Source organism: Lissotriton vulgaris, chromosome 2_1 (genome assembly GCF_964263255.1).
Source record: "Lissotriton vulgaris chromosome 2_1, aLisVul1.2, whole genome shotgun sequence".
NCBI classification, from domain to species: domain Eukaryota; kingdom Metazoa; phylum Chordata; class Amphibia; order Caudata; family Salamandridae; genus Lissotriton; species Lissotriton vulgaris.
This window is the reverse complement of record NC_141687.1, coordinates 890,390,410-890,409,723: the sequence shown is the minus strand read 5'-3', so window position 1 is coordinate 890,409,723 and position 19,314 is coordinate 890,390,410. Positions and strand designations below refer to the sequence as shown.

The 19,314-nt window shown below is 42.4% G+C and overlaps 1 protein-coding gene across 1 annotated transcript in view; it reads right to left on the bottom strand.

Annotated features, from left to right (window-relative positions):
* The window catches only part of MYOM3 (myomesin 3), a 387,718-nt gene that overhangs the window by 152,434 nt on the left and 215,970 nt on the right, over positions 1-19,314 (bottom strand). Inside the window, exons 12-13 of the mRNA XM_086956426.1 lie at positions 12,966-13,165; positions 7,978-8,031 (exon numbers count right to left, since the gene is read on the bottom strand). Coding sequence (XP_086812552.1) covers positions 7,978-8,031; positions 12,966-13,165 — 254 coding nt within the window. The remainder of the gene's footprint in view (positions 1-7,977; positions 8,032-12,965; positions 13,166-19,314) is intronic.

Here is a 19,314-nt window from a genome sequence, read left to right as displayed (position 1 = left end):
GTGGGGAGTGCATGCTCGAATTTGGTATGTGCGAATTCGTGGGAATGAATGCTTCGCAATGGTGTATGTGGTATGTGTGTGTCATGTGTAGAAATGCCATTTTTAGGACTTGGCATATTACTGTAAAATATGCCTGCAGCGTGATTGACTGGAGCTGGCTGGTGAGCCTGGCTCCAGGAAGGCTGGATGGGTCTGCCCGGTGGTGAGTGTGAGATTAGCATGCTTGATGGCTTGGGAGGAGTGCACCTGGTCCCTGATGGGCCTGGACTTTCCCCAGACAATGCTGGCTCCACCCCCTGTAGTGCGACTGATGTCCCTAGCCCTGCCAGTGAATAGAGAGGGTGGTTGAGGTAAACAGAGTACTTCAAAACCAGCTGCGACTGGTTTTCCCCCACCCTGCACCCTGAGACAAAGGGGTTTTGCTGTATAAGAAGGGGCTGTGTCCCCATACAATTTGTTCTGTGGTTTTCTTCCAGGATCCTTGCCAGAGGGGGCTGTTGCTGCTGCTGGGGCCAAGAGGAACGCCACTTGGCTGTCTCCCTGCCTGGAGACCCAGTGTGCTGGCTCTGGCCCTGCCTTGCCCCTCTGCCTGCCTCCAGACCCTGCTGGAGCCTTGTCCTGTCCTCCAGTGCTGGGGAGCACTGTGGATTACTTGCCTAGCGCTTTTATTGGATTTATAGCGCTAGGAGCGCGTTCCTTGTGCCCCAGCGCTCAATAGCGCTTTGCTTAGATTTCTAGCGCTTGGGAGCGCTTTATTGACCTTGCCGGTGCCCACCCGGCCTCAGAGCCGATTTGCCAATTTTTGGGATAGCCAGTGCCCACCTCGCTTTATATTTTTATTTAAGGCCGGTGCCACCCGGCATTGCCCCGTGTTATTTTATTTATTTTCGAGCCGGTGCCCACCCGGCATTGCCCAGGAGATCACCGCCGCAGCCCAGGAGTGTGTGTTGCCCCTGCCAGGCCGCCGCGCTGCCTGCAGCGACCCGGAAGTCCCGCCTCCTGACCCCCAGGGCCGCGCTGCCATTGGCGGCCCCGGCGGAAGTCAGGCGGCGTGCAGGAGAGACAGGTCCAGGCGGGAGCGCGAGAGGAGCAGCCGGCTCCCGTGTCCGCGAGGCTCCCCGTGTGGAGAGGAGCCCCGCGCTGCTGCTGCTTGGAGGCTCCCCGTCGGAAAAGGAGCCCCGCCCACCACAAGACACCCGGTGAGTGCCGAAGAGGGAGAGGGGCCGCGGGACACATTGTCGGTGTCCGCCCCTCCCCCGTTGCGCGATCTTGCGCGCACTGCTGTTTGAAGCCCGAGGGCTTCAGGGGGCATTTTTCTCGGATGCAGAGTCCCCCGTGAGGGACTCCAACGCCCCCCCCCCATTTGTGCTATGAGAGCCATGAGGCTCTGAGGGGCCATTCTGTTCTTTGAGCCTGAGAGAGGCTCCACCAGCCCGCATTGGTTCTTGCAAGCCTCGAGAGGCTCAGGGCACTTCCCGTTGACGAGCCCAGCGAGGCTCAACGCCCACATCGTAGTTAGAGCCCTGAGAGAGGCTCTGGGGGCACTTTCACTATTTTAAGAGCGCTGAAGCTCTAGATCGCACATTTGCTTTGCGAGCCCGGAGAGGCTCTAGGGGGACACAGGCAGCTAGTTGGTTGTAGCCCCGAGGCTCCCACACTGTGTCTCCACACCTTGTTCTTGAGCCCTCCTGGCTCCAACGTTGCCCTAACTTTTCCTGCATAAGTTGCCCAGCACTTTGTGGGCAACTGCTATGTTTAGGTTTGTGTGCTGTGCTGCCTGCGCAGCTTCCCTGACACTGAGACTCAGGGCATTTCGCCGCTTTCGAGGCCAGTTGGCCTGAGGCACCTTTTGAGTGTTGTGCTATGTGCACCCCGCGCATTGTGATTTCTGTGTATATGATTCTTGCGCAAAATGTTCTAATCTGCACCTCTGTGTTTAATACCTCATGTGCAATTGTTGATGTCCCACTTTATGTTTATCCCCTTTGCTAAATGTGACCTGCATAGAGGATTGTTGATGTCCCATTTTATGTTTATCCACTTTGCTAAATGTGACCTGCATAGAGGATTGTTGATGTCCAATTTTATGTTTAGGTTTCCTTCCCTTTGCTAAGAGTGAATTGCTTAGGTGTTGGTATTCCTTCCTTAGTTCCTGATGAGAAGGTCCTAGTTACCTGCGTGATTTCCTACAGTGTTTTAGGGTTACGTAGGAGGTCTTTACTCTATTCCAGTGATTACTGGATGTGTGTTGCATTTACAAGTTTGGTGCTAATCATTCAATGTTTATGTCCTAAGTGTGTACCTACCAGTATTATTTTCTAACAAGTGCCTACCCCTGACAGTGGTCCATGTGGCCCTGTCCTGTACATAATTCCCCTTGTAAATTCTGCCCGTGCCCCTGGCACACTGTACAGTTTGCGTGTGTTATCTAATGTGTTTTGTTTATTATAATACAAAGGCTTTTTTTTATATATAACCTTTTGTGAAGTTTTCCTTTGTGGTGGGCCTTGGGTGTTGTTGCTGGGGTGCGTGCGCAGATACTTAACTCATACCGCCTCCAAGTTTAGCCTAGACTGCTCGCGCCACGTTACCTAGAGGGGGAGCGGGGGTTACCTTGGTGTGTGACTCCCTTGCCCTGACCTTAGGAATGGTGATCCCTGACTGACCTTGACGCGAGTCTTGGCCAGCCAGGGTCCCGTTTCTAACAACCAGAGTAAGACACAAACTACCGCAACTACAACCCCCAGCATAAGACATAAGAAATTATCAATCAGCTGTCCACTGCCCCCAAATCTGACCACCAGATCACAAACTGGAAACCTCTCAACCCAGAAACACTGCATAAATCATGAGAACACTCCACTACGGCCTCCACAGACCCCTGCCTCCCATAATATCTACAGCTTAGGAGGAACTCAGATAAGCTACCACCTCACTACCATCATAAATGTCTCCACCCAAAGTGGAACCTTCCAGAGTAACTAGAAAAATGCAGAAATCACAGCTCTCCTGAAAAAACTTACAGAAGAACCAAAAGGGCCCAGCAACCACAGACCCATCTCGCTCCTACCCTTCCCATCCAAAGTCATAGAAAAAGCTATTGACAAACAACTCTCCAAATCTTGTTGAACAAGACCACCTCCTAGACATCTCACAGTCTGGATTCTCCAGCAACACCAGCACAGAAAATGCCCTAATTGCAGCAACTGATGACATCCAGACCATCACGGACAAAGGAGAAATCATAGAACTCAAACTACTCAGTTTCTTTGAGGCCTTCAATACCGTCTCCCACAGCAGCCTCATCACAAGACTCCACAACTCCGGAGTACAAGGTCTCCCCCTGACATGGCTTGCCTCTTTTCTTTCCAACAAGACTCAGTGAGTCAGTCACCCACCCTACACTTTTGTCATAAGTTCCCACAGAATCAACATTGTCTCCTAAGCAGATGACACTCAGCTCATCCTCTCTCTCACAGACAACAACCACACCACCCGGACCAACTCCACCACCATCATGCCAAACGCAGCAAACTGGATGAAATAGAACCGTCTAAAACTGTCTAAAACTAAACACTGATAAAAGAAGTCCCGATCTCTGGGAACAGAAGCTCTTCGTGGGACTCCTCCTGGTGGCTTACCAACCTAGGACCCTCGCCCACTCCCACTGACCACATTAATAACCTCTGCATTTTCTTGTACAACAGACTCATGATGGTCAAACAGGTGAACGCTATCACCTCATCCTGTTTCTTCATCCTACGAATGCTCCACAGGATATTCAAATGAACTCCCACTGACAACAGATGCACAGTCACCCAGGCCCTCATCACCAGCAGACTAGACTACAGCCAGTGCACTCTATGCTGGCATCACACATCAACTCATAAAAAGACTCCATATCACCCAGAATGCCACTGCCAGACTCATCCTCAACATTTTCTCTGGTGCATACATCATGCCCCATTTCAAAGAGCTACACTGGCTACCAATTCAAAAGAGCTGCCAATTCAAACTGCTCATCCACGCATGCAAAGCCCTCCACAATGCCAGACCTGCCTACAGTACCTTAACCACTGCCTTAACTTCCACAACCAACCAGGCCACTGCACTTAGCCAACCTCAACCTTGCACAGATACCTTGCGTCCGCAGAAGCATATAAGGAGGACACTCTTTCTCCTATAATACCTCCAAATCCTGAAACTACCTTCCACATCACATCAGGACCTTCCCATCCCTACTGGAGTTCTGCAAAAAACTAAATACCTGGCTGTTCAGATAGGAGCCTGATTGGCCTACTCATCGTTTCCAGCTTTTGGAACCCCCCGGGTAATAAGAGTGCTTTACAAAATCTACCTAACATAACGTAACACTGCAATAGAATATATATATATATATATATATATATATATATATATATATATATATATATATATATATATATATATGTTCTATTCACAGAGCAAAGGTAGTGAACAAAGTCACCTTTTCATCTTGCCACGAGATAAACAACAGAAACGGCGTAACCTGATACAAGGAACATTTATTTAGGAAAGCACTGCAACAGCGGCGATTCAGCTCCCGACTACATTGACCAGAATTCTTGATGCTACACGCCCTGCTGGGCGGTGTTGTGAATATGTAAATTGAATGTGGGACACAAGGCAGCTGTTTCTTTCCTTCAGCGCCTGCCATTGAGAAAGGGAGAATGTCTCTGGAAACGTGTCTGGCAAAAGGCTGTGAAAGACCTACGAATTCAGTACGCTGTGCCTCTGCTGTTGCCGTTTTGAAAAAAATAAGGTTAAAGTTGAACTTTGTGTGTGGCACTTCACTCTTGGAGCAAGTTGCATTTGGATGTTTAGTGGCCCGCTCTGGCCACGAAGATGCCCCCTGCTGACTGTCGAGGTCCGTTTGTTCTACTCACAGAGCAACGGTAGTGAACGAAGTCACCGTTTCATCTTGGCAGGAGATGAACAACAGAAACGGCGTAACCTAATACAAGGAACATTTATTTAGGAAAGCATTGCAACAGCGGCGATTCAGCTCCCGACTACATTGACCAGAATGCTTGATGCTACACGCCCTGCTGGGCGGTGTTGTGAATATTTAAATTGAATGTGGGACACAAGGCAGCTGTTTGTTTCCTTCCGCGCCTGCCATTGAGAAATGGAGAATGTCTCCGGAAACGCGTCTGGCAAAAGGTTGTGAAAGACCTACGAATTCAGTACGCTGTGCCTCTGCTGTTGCCGTTTTGAAATAAATAAGGTTAAAGCTGAACTTCGTGCCTGGCACCTCACTCTTTGAGCAAGTTACATTTGGATATATATATATATATATATATGTATATATAATTCATTATATACTTTTATCATGAAATATTTAGTGAACATTTAATGTGATGAGTATTTTATTATTTTTATTTTCGTGGTTATTTTAATTTTAATTAACATGTTTTGTCACATTAAAATATTAAGAATTAATAAAGTTTACTATTTTCCCTCTACTGTACAATAGAGATCTCCACCGCAGTGAAAAGTTGCTGATTTGTTCTTAAATTTTATATTAGTCTACACTTTGGTGTAAATCTATACTCGGAAATGGTGAATAGCAGAAAAATGTAGATTTACACCTAGGTGCAAGAATACATGTCCACAGGTATATTTACCTTTTAGAATATGGTCCTACTTATGAATCTTCCATATTAACTGAGAATTGTGCCTGTTGCTCCTTTTGTCTGTACTGCATGATGGTCATGTTCATGTCTGTTTTTCTTTCCCCTTGACTGAATATATTTTGTCAATAAACTGCATGCTGAAGTTAATCTAAACATTCCCATTTCTGGACACACAGGGGCATATTATCAAGGACAGGCGATACATTATCGCCGCTTTTATCGGCAGGAAACTGCCGATAAAGCGGCGATAATGGCCTTGATATTATGCTTTATGACTTCCAATCGAAGCCCATGTTAGATGTGAACACATCTAACATGGGCTTCGATTGGAATTCATAGAGCATATTATCAAGGCCATTATCGCCGCTTTATCGGCAGTTTCCTGCCGATAAAAGCGGCGATAATGTATCGCCTGTCCTTGATAATATGCCCCACAGTACTTTAAGTTACTCTTTATAGAAGAGCACGGCTGTATTAGCCTGAGAATTACGTTCTGTCATGATACCTGTATGATTTGCTACTCACTTAACACATGTACATGTTTAATATATAGCAAGTGAATAGTATTCAGCTCCTTTTTGTCCTTATTTCCTATTTTCAGAAGTTGACAGTTGACATTGCATTTTAAAACATTTGGTCACAGTGGTGTTTATGAATTAGGCACACCAACCTAATCTTAAAAATCACAAACAATCGCCTCTTTAAGTGACTGTACATGTCTGATAACTGGTGGTTTAATAAAATCGACAAACAGTACGGTTCTTTTATTTTAAAAATGGCTGAAAGCTGCCTATAACTGTACAAGATAAATGAAGCCCAGCCTAAAACATGCTACAATCTAAAATATTCCAAATTAATAACATTGAAGCAGCATCATTTTGAATAGATTTTTAAAGATTAAAGGGGTTATGTGTTTGGAAGATGTGGTATTTTGAGATGTTCGCAAACGGTTTTCTTCTTATTCGCTGGCAACATTTTACTAATCAAACTTGATGTTTTTTCTGAATTTTCTTAATTAGCATAATTGTTTGAAAAAAAGGATTTAAAAAACAAAGTACATTATTTTAACAGTTTTAAATATTGCGGATAGCCTGTATTAAGGGGCATCATCAATAAGTGTGAAAAATGGCGATTAAATGTTTTTAACATTTTCAAGAGTTTTGTTAAGTTAGAATTGATAAGTAAATTATTATAAGAATATTAGTTGTTGTGTAAGGTAATTTTATAGTGATATGCAATTCTAACTTCTCAACGCGAACCAAACGTGTTTTTTCACACATGAGCAGCACATTCTGCCTTTCCCACATTTATTTAACTTTGAAAGAATATTAAATGTCCAACTTCACTAGCTCTGTGAATATATTTCTCCATGAAGTTGAAGGAGGAACACTTTGAAATTTCACGTCTCTATTTTTACAGTCTTTCACAGAAATGTTTATTTCAATACATTTCTGAAGAACACTGAGTTGCCCTGTTTGGGGTGCGTGAATATCAATCATGAACAGCTTATTTACCGCACAGATTGTTATAAATATATTTGATAAGTCAACAGTTTTAACATGTCGCTTTATTTAACCGCTTTCCTAGTCTCTCTTCTTAGTCGCCTGGTCCAATATTGCAGACTTTCTATGTGTATTGAAGCACTTTAGTTTTCGTAACATGCACACTATTAGAAATAATGTTGTATAATCCTAAAGTTGAGGTGGAGACTTGTCTATGAAAAAAAGAAACCTAAGGTATTTAATTAGTTAACTGAAAGTGAAATGGCTTTTGGTATTATGGAGTGTAGTAAGTTAAGAATCTCAGAAGAGAGCATGTAAAATAGAAAACACATATACTCTCCCTCTGCTCTTGGGCTTATCCTTCACCCTAGCCTGTAATCCAGTAATTCGCATGGAGTAAAATATACATCTGTGTCTTTGCAGAGGTAAATATTCTAAAGTGTAAACGTTAAAATAGGCTGGTGGCATTTCATCCTCTAAATATCCTGCTTTTCCAATATCAGGTACTACAGTAATTAGCACTATGGTGAGGAAGACAGAGGATGAGTTCCTAATCACCATTCAGCTCCTGCCTTTGACCATTCCCTACTTTGCAACTGAAGGAGTGCAATTCTAGCAGCAGCTTTGTGCTCTTGCCACACTATTCCAGCTCCTGTAATGCAGACGTTTCATACGATTCTTTCATGATGAAGTCATATATGAAACTATGGAGAATCTTCCCCCTCCAACTGGATGTGGCTTTAGAAAAAATAAAACATACGCTATTTGTTCACATTTTAAGAAAGTCAAAAATAAGTTACCTTCAAGATCATCTTTGCTTATTGTGATTGTCCTTCCCTCTCCCAAAGGTATCACTGAGTGTAGAAAATAGGATGATCAGGAAAAAAGAAACAACATTTGCGGTACATTTTCAATGAGTGTGTTCATAAATAGAAAACATGATTAATCATAACTTTCGATGCCCTTACATGCTGTCATTTATTCGTCCCACCTACCCAATTTTTGTCATAAGTTCAATGCAGCAAGACCCTCCACAGCCTTTGTCATGCACACCTTCATATGATCACTGTCTCACTAGGAAAGTTCTAATGACATCACATTAGGATAAAAGATTAAGAAAGTGGAACTTGTGACATATGCATTTTAGTGGTCAACTAAGAAAATATGTATACATATATATATATAACTGTATGTATATATTTTTATACCCGGTGTTAGACCTGGCAGGCTTGGTGTTTCTTTTTGCTGTCAGACCTCCTGTTTTAATGGCCTTAGGATGTTGTGCACTTTACCCTTACTGACCAGTGCTAAAGTGCTTATGCTCCTTGCTCAAAAAGTAGTAACATTGGCTTATACCGAATTGGCTTATTTAATCCACTTATAAGTCCCTAGTAAAGTGACACTGCATGTGCCCAGGACCTGTAAACTAAATGCTAGTAGTGGTTCTGGAACCCTTTAAACATGTCTCAAGACGGCCATTGTGGCCTCTGTGTACAGTTTTTAACCTGGCTCAATAAACCTTTTGCTATGCCCAAACATTCTTTTTTTAATACATAAAAATCACATCTGAGGTAGACCCTGGACAGCTCCAAGTGCATGGTGCATTGTATTTCAAATTTGGACAAGTACTTGTTAGTTTTACATGTCCTGGAAATTAAAAATTGTTACATTCATTTTTCACTACTGCAAGGCTTACCTTTCCCACAAGATAACCTTTGAATTACCTTATTATATTTCATAAGTGTAATTTCCAAATAGGAATAGGTGTCTAGTTCATGTTTGGTGTCTCTGGAATCACAAGTTAACTCCTAAGTTGTGGTGAACTCAAATTTTAAATTGCCATTCTGAAAATGTAAATTTTCTTGCCTTAGCCATTTGGTGCCTGCAGCCTGTCCCCAGGTCACATGACAGGGTGTAATTGGCAGTTGAGTTTTGTTTATTCCTCCTAAACAGCCACACATAGGGAGCTAAGGTGTGACTGGATGGGCCATGACTGCCTGGGTGGGTGGGAGGAGCTGGGCACAACCCCACTTACACTTGAAAAGCGTGTGTTTTGCCTCCACACAAAGTGCTCCATACCCTCAGTAATTAGTTTGAGCCAGGGCCAGGAAGACAGGGCAACTGTGCACTTCAAAGACATGCCTATAGAAGCTTCTCCCCACTTCAAAGGCACAACTGTCTATAAATACTGGACCTCAGACACCAACTCTTCAGTACACTTCTGGACCTGTGGATACTCTGTCAGGAGGAAGAACTGCTTTGATGCTAAAAGAACTGCCACTCTGCTGGACTGCTTCTCTGAAGGAACTGCTGCCCAACTATGCTGACCTGCTGCCTGCTGCCCTCTTGCTTGTGGAAGAAGAACTAGACCTGCAACTTCATCTTGAACCCAGGACTCCAGGATGACTTCAAGACTTCAAGAGCCAGTATGCTGACCTCCTGATTTGAGCCTCAGGGACATAAAGGGCTTCCATACATCCTGCACCAGTGGGTTCCTGACCCCCAAGTGGTGCTTCTCAGCTCCTGGACCCTTGGTGTGGCTCAAGGGTGCTGTCATCAAGTTTTTAGGCTCTTTGCAGCTGTGAATAGACCATTTGCATCGATATCTCGCTGCTCCCACCGCAAGTCAGCATGAAACTCGGTCTGTTGACTTTTTGTACTGCAGCATTGGCCTTTCGTGGAGACCGCCCAAGCTAAGCTCCAGCAAAGTCCATCCACAACGCCAGCTGGTGCTTCGGGCTTCGGTGACAGCCTTCCGCAATGCTCTTCTTGCTCCTCGTGGCCCTCTTTAATTCAAATGGGACTCTTGGCCTAAACTTGCAATGGTAAACTTCAGCGGGCCTAAGCTGGGGAACGTATCCAATCTGTGTCCAATGCGGTCGGCCTGAAAGTGTGACTTTGAGCAGATATGTCAGGTAGGTACTTTATATTTTTTGGTGCTATTTGTCAGTTTGGTCTTGTTTTAATTATATTTTGCTCTTTTTTTCTAACTAGGTGTGGGATCTTTTTTGGGTGGTGTTTTAACTGTTTTACTGTCTGAAGAGTTGCACAAATACCTTACGCATTGCATCTAAGTTAAGCCTGACTGCTCTGTGCCCAGCGACCAGGGGATTGAGCACAGATTATTTGGGGTTTGCTTGTGCCTTACCCTGACAAGGATTGTGGTTGTTTCTTGACCAAGGTACATACCCCTGTCAAACAGTAACCCAATTTCTCACAAGGGTTATATAACTCTCTTCTGGGTACAGAAAAGGATTAGCTCATGAAACTGAAAATATCCCAGGCACTGACTAAAGGTCGACAGTCTAGGAAGGCCAATTGCTTCATATGCTGGCAAGAATGGCTTGTAACTGAAATGTGTTTAAATTAGACCAATGTGTGGCAGGGAAATTACTGGTTAAGTTCACAGCCCCTTGCTTCGCTCACCTCGCCCACTCATAGCCATGATCATAGCTTTGTCTGTTAAATTCGGGGGAAGGTGAATCTCAAATTTCCTAACTGAAAAGTAGTGGGCTGAAGGTGGAGGGGCAAGATAACCAAGGTTCTGGTTGGACTGATTAAACGAGGAACAGGGTGAGTACTGATTTGTATTAGGAAAGCCTCTGTCTAGAATGCCACAGCAAGCAAAGAAAACGATGGGTTGAAATGCAACCTGAGTGTTTGCTACTGGTTTGTCTATTTAGAAACATTCATCCCATCACCTTTTGGGCACTTGATTGAAAGTAATATGCCTGGAAACCTGAGACTGGTACAGCTTTACAAGCCTACTACAGCCAATGATTGCGACTTCCAAAAATGAGCAACTTTGCACCCATTCTACTTCTGTGGTTGCAGATTCATTGTTTTTTTTGGTAAACCAATAACTATATACATTAAAGTTCTGCTCCAAAAAAATTTAATTTGTGCTAAATGAAAACACTGAGAAAAATGAACACAAACATAGCAAACCTGACTCAGGGCCCAAATAGCAAGCCAAGAATACATCTTGGAAGTTTCACGCCCAAACACCCCACCCAGAAGATACGCTCATGCTACCTTGAACTGTTAGTTCTCCCTGGGAACTCATGACTATGGATACGTTAAACACAACAACCTGGATCCCTGCTCTGAAATCACTTATTTGAAATGTATTATCACTGCAGTCACTCTTCTTCATCTCTGCTACGAGAAAACTTTATGGTAGAGTTGTGAAATCAGTGCATGCAGGTAGGACTCCATGTTACAAGTCCTCACCATTTACAAATCATTTTATCAAGTGACGGACAACCCCATGCACTAAGCCAAAGGCACAAATCGAGGTGTGGTGCCAGCAAAATAATAGGGTGAGTGGAGCCAAAAAGGTGCCAAGAGTCTGGAATGGCTCTAAATGTCCATGCACTAGCCAAACCATGAACACATTTGCAATGTGTATCGTGCACCAAACATAATGTAAATATATAACACAGTCTTTTCAAAATTAATAAAGGTGTATTACTTTAACATGTGGATGCATTTCACCTTAATACATCAGATTATATCATTGTATATACAGACTTTTATTAACTGTTTTAGTTCTTAAACATTAACTTAGAAACATTAATGGCTCGCCCCCAATGACAATGCCATTAGTGAACTGAGTCAAGTCAGTAGTTAGGTAAACACTACGCGTGGCATATATTCTTCTTAGATAAAGCAACATTATAGCCTATTAAATCAAACATAATATGTGCTTGTACATGCACTTCATGAACTGGAGTACCAACAAATTCTCTAATATGTGATAATAAAGAAAAATTAAGCTGTGTGAAATAAATAGTGTTAGGATCGAACAATCATGTTCCATGGCTCCTCATGCCAGTAGATCATCTGCCAGCCTATCGTCACGCCTCACCTTTTTCATGTGTGCCTTCTCTGCTCCAGCCAGTTCCATCAAATCCTTCATCCAGGCAGCTGTCACAGGAGGTGTCAGGCTCAGCCATCCAATGGCTATATATGATTTAGGCAGAGTCAGCCCAAGGAGTGAAAATGTCCTGCTAAGCAAATTCTGCATTCTTGCAGAGGATGAAGGCAAAGTTCTGCATTGGACAAGCTAATATGCAACTGTATGTAACCTTGAAATTTCAAAGTCACCGGAAACAGTGCCCTTTAGTTGCTCAGGCTCTTAGCTTCAATAACCAGTTTTACTAAAGCAAAGGTATAATTTAGGGATATAATTGCCAAATCTATATTAAAATAATGGGTATACAGGTTTTCTGTATCTAAGAGGTTTTCTGAATGTAAATTCCATTTATGACGGTGGAGAAACCACCAGTGTTGTTTATTAATTGTTGTTTAAAATAAGGGTTACCGGAGGGAACATGGGTCCTCACAGAGCAGGGGCTTGGAATGGCCACTGCTTGGGGCATTCTGAAACATTCCCAGTGACTTTTACCCCAATTTGCAGAGAAGGGGAAAGCATTTCTCCACAAAGAAAAATAAGCTGCCTTAACAGAATAACTTCTGGTTTACAGTAATGTGTATGTAAAGGTTGCGTCTACTTCTGGTAAAGCTACTCTTTTTGGGGAATAAGGCTGGCAAATGAGGCTGGTAATTACTTATTGATATGAACTGCAGCTAGGGCCACCACATTCTTTGGTATTGGGTCATATTTGCAATCAGTTTCAATGTTATGGCATATAAAACATCAAGACCAACATATCTGCTACCACTGTTTAGCACATGCCATTCTAACACCAATCACAAAATATACAGGTACATTTTAGAGCTTGAATAAATGTCCTTGAAGTCTTTGGTGGCATCCAATACATACCGACGTCTCTCTCACCAGCAGCAGGGTCTCTCATTGTGACTGGCTCACTGGCCTTTGAAGGATGGCTAGCGCCAGCCTGGTTCACTGCTTGCACCCGGAACTGGTATGTTTTCCCTAAAGTAAGGCCCGAAACAGGGTATCGGCAGATCTTCACTGGCTGCTCGTTGCATAGCACCCACTCGTTGGTTGCAACGTCCAACCTGAAATAAAAGACACACTGTTTAATATTCTACATACTGTGGATTCTCCCACAAATGTATATTTTAAACTTTGTAATGTGGAAGCCAACAAACAATAAAGCCTGAGTACACAATCTACATCTATGAGGATCTGGGAAAGTCCATAATACCAACATCTCATCTGAAGTGAAATCGGCAAACAAGTAATCCTAATGGAATTAATATATATGGATTCTGGTTATCATGAGAGTCTGATTACTGAGGCCCTCAAGGAGCAACATTAAGTGAGTTTTCTTCTCATTAATAACACCTGTGCTAATTTTAAGCAAGCCATAATTGAATTTAATATTTAATATAGACTGTATATGTAATGATCTTGCTGTATTGTGCCAGTTACATCTGTAATTAATAAAGAAAATCATACCAATTGCCTACCCTCTTATCCTTAAGTTCTCACACTGACAGACGCTACTATTTTAGAAAGGCTGGTGTTTAATTGCAATCTATACATATGTTTACATTTTCAAGTTCCTCTTTCACTTTGCCTTAGAGTGTTAATCGGAAGGGAATTGAGAACGGTGTCAGGAGCAAACGCCTTTCAATTGAGATTGTATTTTATTTATAAAGTTTTGTGTAACACGAACGTGACAACGAAGGGGATCAGAGTGCTTCACATATTGGAAGGGAAGAACAAAGTACAGGGGAAATGGTAAAGGGGTAACAGAGAATAACATAATTAACCAATAACAATATACCAGGATGAGAACAAACATTACTTAATAGGGTAGAACAAACAACCCTGTGCTTTAAAGTTATTAGGCCAAACAGAGTATATTCAGGGGTCATTGAGAAAGCAGACGATTCATGACCATTTAAGGCAAGAACTTGTTCATTAGGATTATTTTTACTTCATGTTTGAAGGCAGCCTGTAGGGGATTCTGTGGACGTCCGGTGGGAGAGAGATCCAGATCTTCGGTGCCGAGCCAGAGAAAGCTCTGAGCCTCGATCTCTTTCTGCGAAAGGTCTGAAGTTTCAATAGGAGAGAATTTGCACTTCTTAATGGTCTACCCTCTCCTGACAGTTCTAGCTTTTGAGCCAGGGAACCAGGGGTTTTGAAATGGAGGGTTTTGTGCGTTAAACAAGCAATCTTTAGCTGCATTCTTGTTTCATAGGGTAATCAATTTAGAGATCTTAGGACTGGGGATATGTGTTCATTTCTTTTTGTACCCGTGATCAATCTAGCAGCGATATTCAAGGAAGCCCTGAGTGGGACTAATTTATATTTAGGGAGGCCACAGAGTGTAGCGCTACCATAATCTAGCCTCGGCAGGACAAGCACTTGAACCACCTGCTTGAAGTCCTCTTGAGGAAGGAATGGTTTTAGAATTTTAAGAATCCTCATTTGGTGGTTAGCATTCTTGCACATCTAACTAATATGATTCTTCATGTTCAAGTGTGAGTCCAGGGTGATTCCAGAGATTTAGCTGAATCAATTATATGAGGGGAGCAGTTAAAGGCAGTGAGGTGTTTCATTCAGAGGTCTATCTTAGGGGTTTGAGTAGGAGGAGATATGAGAAGGAATTCTCTTTTGGCAGTGTTGAGCAGGAGGTGGTTCTCAGTTAGCCCGTTTTGGGTATTCGTCAAGTTAGAGTTGAGTTAAGTGAAGTCTTCAGAGGAAATGACCTTCAGGTAAAGTTGCATGTGATCTACATACATATGAAAAAGAATGCTTATGGAGTTTAATGCATTCGCTAACGGTTCCAGGAAAATATTAAAGAGTATGGCCCAATGGAGACTGTAAAAGGCTGGGATAAGGATTGATTCACCTTGGCTTTTTGGGATCTATTGTGAAGGAAGGACGAAAACCATTGCAATACCAGACCAGAAATGCCCATCCTGTGTTCCAGAATGGCTCTGAGGTTGTCATTGCTAACTGTGTTGAATGCTGAAGAAAGGTCAATGAGGATTAGGAGGCAGGATTTGCTTTGGTCTAACTTTTTAAAAATTTAATCCACCATGTGAGTGAGCGCCGATTCAGCGCTGTGAATGCTTTGAAAACCAGATTGATGTTGATCCAAGAGTTTGAAATTCTCAATGTGTGTGCAAAGTTGTGATTTCACGCATTTTTCTAGGAGCTTAGCCAGAGTGGAAATGTTGGAGATGGGACGAAAGTTGTTGAGATCAGTTCTGTCTGCATTAGGCTTTTTAAGAATGAATGAGACCTGAGCTGCTTTTAGACATTTGGGGATCTTGTCTTGTGATAAAGAAGCATTGACAATCTTAGTCCAAAGGGGGATGAAGGCAGCCTTGATTTCTTTGAAGTCAGTTGGTGGCAACGTGTCGCTGAAGTGATTAGAAGGGTTAATACTAAGAAGGGTTTTGTAGATGTCTCTTTCATTGAGAGGAGTGAAAGAGCCCCAAGTAACCTTGTTCTTGGTGCTAATACTAAGTGGCTTTAACCTCCCAGAGAGGGCCGGAGAAACCACAATTTCATATGATGGAAGAAGGGCCTTCTGAGATTCAAGGTCAATATTGATGAGTATAGTTTTCTCCATAAAGAAAATAGCCAGATCGTCGCAGAAAGGAGAGTCGTCTCCTGAGTCAAGGAATTGGGTGCTTTTGCTGATTGTTGTTTGACAATTTCAAAAAGTTTCTTAGGGCGATTTGATAGAGTTTGCCTTTGCAAAAATAAAGATTCTCTTTCATGGAACTGCATTCTGAAATCAAGTTCGGTTTATTTTATTGCTAGTTCTTCTCTTGATGTTTTCTTACTAAGGATGTTCTCCGTTTTATAAGGTGGGTTCAACTCTTGAAAACCGGAAGCAGTGGTGCAAGTGGACAGAAAATACAAACCCAGCATTGCAACAATGGTCATCCAATGCTTCATTTTCACATGAATGTTTAATTTTCACAGTCTTCACAACAGTGGAATGCTTCATTTTCACAGACTTCTCAACAGTAGAATATCCATTTTCACATGAATGTTTCATGTTTTATATGAACAGGCTATGCAACAGTGGAATGTTTCCTTTCCACAGTCTTCACAACAGTGGAATGCTTCATTTTCACAGAAATGTTTCATTTTCACAGTTTTCAACAGTAGGGCATTTCATTTTGCTTTATACCTCTAACTTGAGTCTTATTCCAGCTTTGAAGTCCCATATTTGCTACAAAACAGTTTTTTAGAATTTGCCCAAACTCACATGCCTATTCCCTATCTAATTTAATGGATGTACTCCTGAAAAGTGCTCACTACACTATGTGTTCTCGATCAAGAAAAATGCCAAAAATATGAAATGAATCCTGAAGTACAAATACTTTCTTTTAATTTTGAAATCCTGACTTGTAGTTTAAACAATGTGCACTGCATCAAGGGCAGAAGTAGGGATTTGGACTACGGTATCTATACCCCTTTTCCCCATTTCCTCTGCATAGCCATTCAGACCCAAAATATATTTTTGAGGTTACGTTTGAGATTTTTTATTTCAGGTGTGCGGTAACAAATACAGGATTATACTAAATGTGACTCTTTTTAGTGGTCACAAGACCACATTACAATTTATTTTTTCTCAATTACAATATATTTTTTCTCAATAAAGATATCAGCATTCTGCATTCTTCAGTCCAGTCATCATGTTACAACGACCCCCTTATCTTCATTTGAGCATTTTACCTTTTATGAAATCAATATGTATATTTATGGAAAAAATCGTAAATACATTTTTGAAATATAACCAATGTTATAAAATGTGTACCTTAGTGAATGAAATGTATCTTTTGTGCATTTATTGTACAATGATTAGTTTAGTTCAAAATCTTTGTTTAGTTTTAATAGAAAAACGCAAAAGAGCACACAACAATTCCATAACATATGTGAAAGACCTCATAATAACAACATTGCAGCCTCTATCATCAGCAATAAAAGCACAATATGGCAATTTATGAGAAGACAATGAAAAAACTTGTTGAAAGCTGAATGTAAACAATATGGTAGCTCAGGTGGCTCAATGTAAGGTGCGGAAACCATTTAAACAAGTGACAGGATTCTTAAAATCATAAAAGTGCAAATGTAAAGGTATATAATAATGCATGTTCAATTGGGCTTGACATCTATTGGAGCGCTTATTGTACTAAGTAGCCAATCTCATAAATTCTAGTGGTTGATGAAATTAAAGTGCAAACTGGTTATTGTCTAAATTCTACACCACAAAAACCTCTAACTCGGGTCCTCAATGTTAATGCACAAGAAGATGATTAGCCAAAAGCTACTGTTTTGAAAGAATAGGCACAACGCCATAAAAGAACCACAAGTCTCTCTGGACGACCTTACGTGGTTTGTAAAAACAGAACAATGTCGGTGGGATAGACGAAAACTATTGCCTGGAAAATACTTATGCACACAACCTAGATGGGAATTTGATGTGTGAAATTTAAATGTTTCCCTTTGGCAATAGCTTTCCAAATGAAAGATGCAACTCTGAAACATATCTGGTTCCTCTAAGGAACATAAAAACAGATAAACATGTTCATACTTCCTAGTATTTTTAGTAATTAACAATGATTTAAAAAAATATTTATAATCTCAGTGTAAAAACTATAAAATAGAATAAGGGGCAAAGTATATTGTGGCGATCATTCATCACAGGGACATTTTGCTATCGCCTCCAGCCATTGCTTTTAATTTTGCCTTTGCTCAAAACTTTTACTTGTGTCCTTCCACTGCTCACATATAGGGAACTTTTTTCCCTCTTAAGTATTCCACGACAACACACATGTTTTCAAGCTGTCTCCCTAATGTGCTTCTCTCCCCGCTCCAGTTGTGTGTTGTTGTATCTCATCTGGCTGCTTTTCTCACCCCCACTCTGCTCCCACATTTCTTTTTGATTAAGCACTCGAGTACACGTGCTTTTCAGCTGTGCCCCTTGAATGCTTCTCTCCCACCTCTCTTTCTGTGTTGCCCTCTCTTGACAATGTGCTTCTCCCTGTAATGATTTCTCTCGTTCATGTGCTTCTCCCTTGCTATGTGCTTGTGTGGCGTTCTTTCTCTCTTATGCCCCCCCACTCTCTGAGTACTGCGTTTCCACTTCTGCCACCTCATCCTCAGTTACAGGGATGCCTCAACACTCGCAACCTTTTTTAACTAATTGGCAATTTTGTGATAAAAATCTTAATTTCTTTATTTACTGATCCAAGTTGCAGTCTTGGATTGGTAAATAAAAAATGTAAGGAAATAGTGCCACCACCATCCTGCTGGCACGTATGCATGCATGTGTCAGTGAAAGAATATGATTGCCATTGCGCCCTTTCTTATTTTGATGATGCTGCAGTGGGTAAACGGCCTTTACAATGCGGGCAGCGCCACACATGCCATTTCCCCGCAAGTGCAACCACGCTTGCCATAACCACATATATGTCTCAACCACGCTTATGCGTGGTTAAGGCAGTGTACGATCTAGATGTGTGGATGGGCAAGAACAGGTACAGGAAGTGTCGAGACAGAAAGCCTGACGCGCATGTGTAGGAGGGGCTGGGGCAGGGTTTGGGGGTGGGGGTATTTTTAGGGGAGGGCGGTAGGTTTTTGGGCTCACGTGGGGTCAGGGTTGCTTATAGGGCATGAGCCAGGGTTTTAGGGCTCGGGTTGGGATATTTTTAGGTTTTAGGGATAGGGTCATTTTTAGGGTTGGGGGTTGGGTTGTTTATAAGGCAGGGTTTTAGGGATCTGGGCGGGGGTCGGTGTAGTGTTAGGTTTTAGGGGTGGGGTAGTTTTTAGGTCTTGTGGGGGTCGGGTTGTTTATAGGAAAGGGGCCAAGGTTTTCGAGCTCAGGGCGGAGGGGCTGGGGTGTGATCTTTACCACCCATCCCTTTACCAATCATGCCTTTACCACAAAAATGCCTGGTAAAGGCATGTGTGGTAAAGGAATGCGTTGTTCAGATGCACTCGTTCTTAGCGCTATGTTGTAGAGGCGCTTGTGAATAAGCCATGCATGCCTCTGTCATACATCTGCACACAGCCACGGCCCGTGGAGGGAGTTTCGGTGGGGCGGAGAGGCAGGGCGGGGGGGGTGCTAAAAACCGGAGTATGGATAATTGAAGGTAAGTAAATAATTTAATAAATAAAACGAATTTCGTAGCGTGCCCTGCATCACATTTTGCGATGCAGGGCTCGCTAC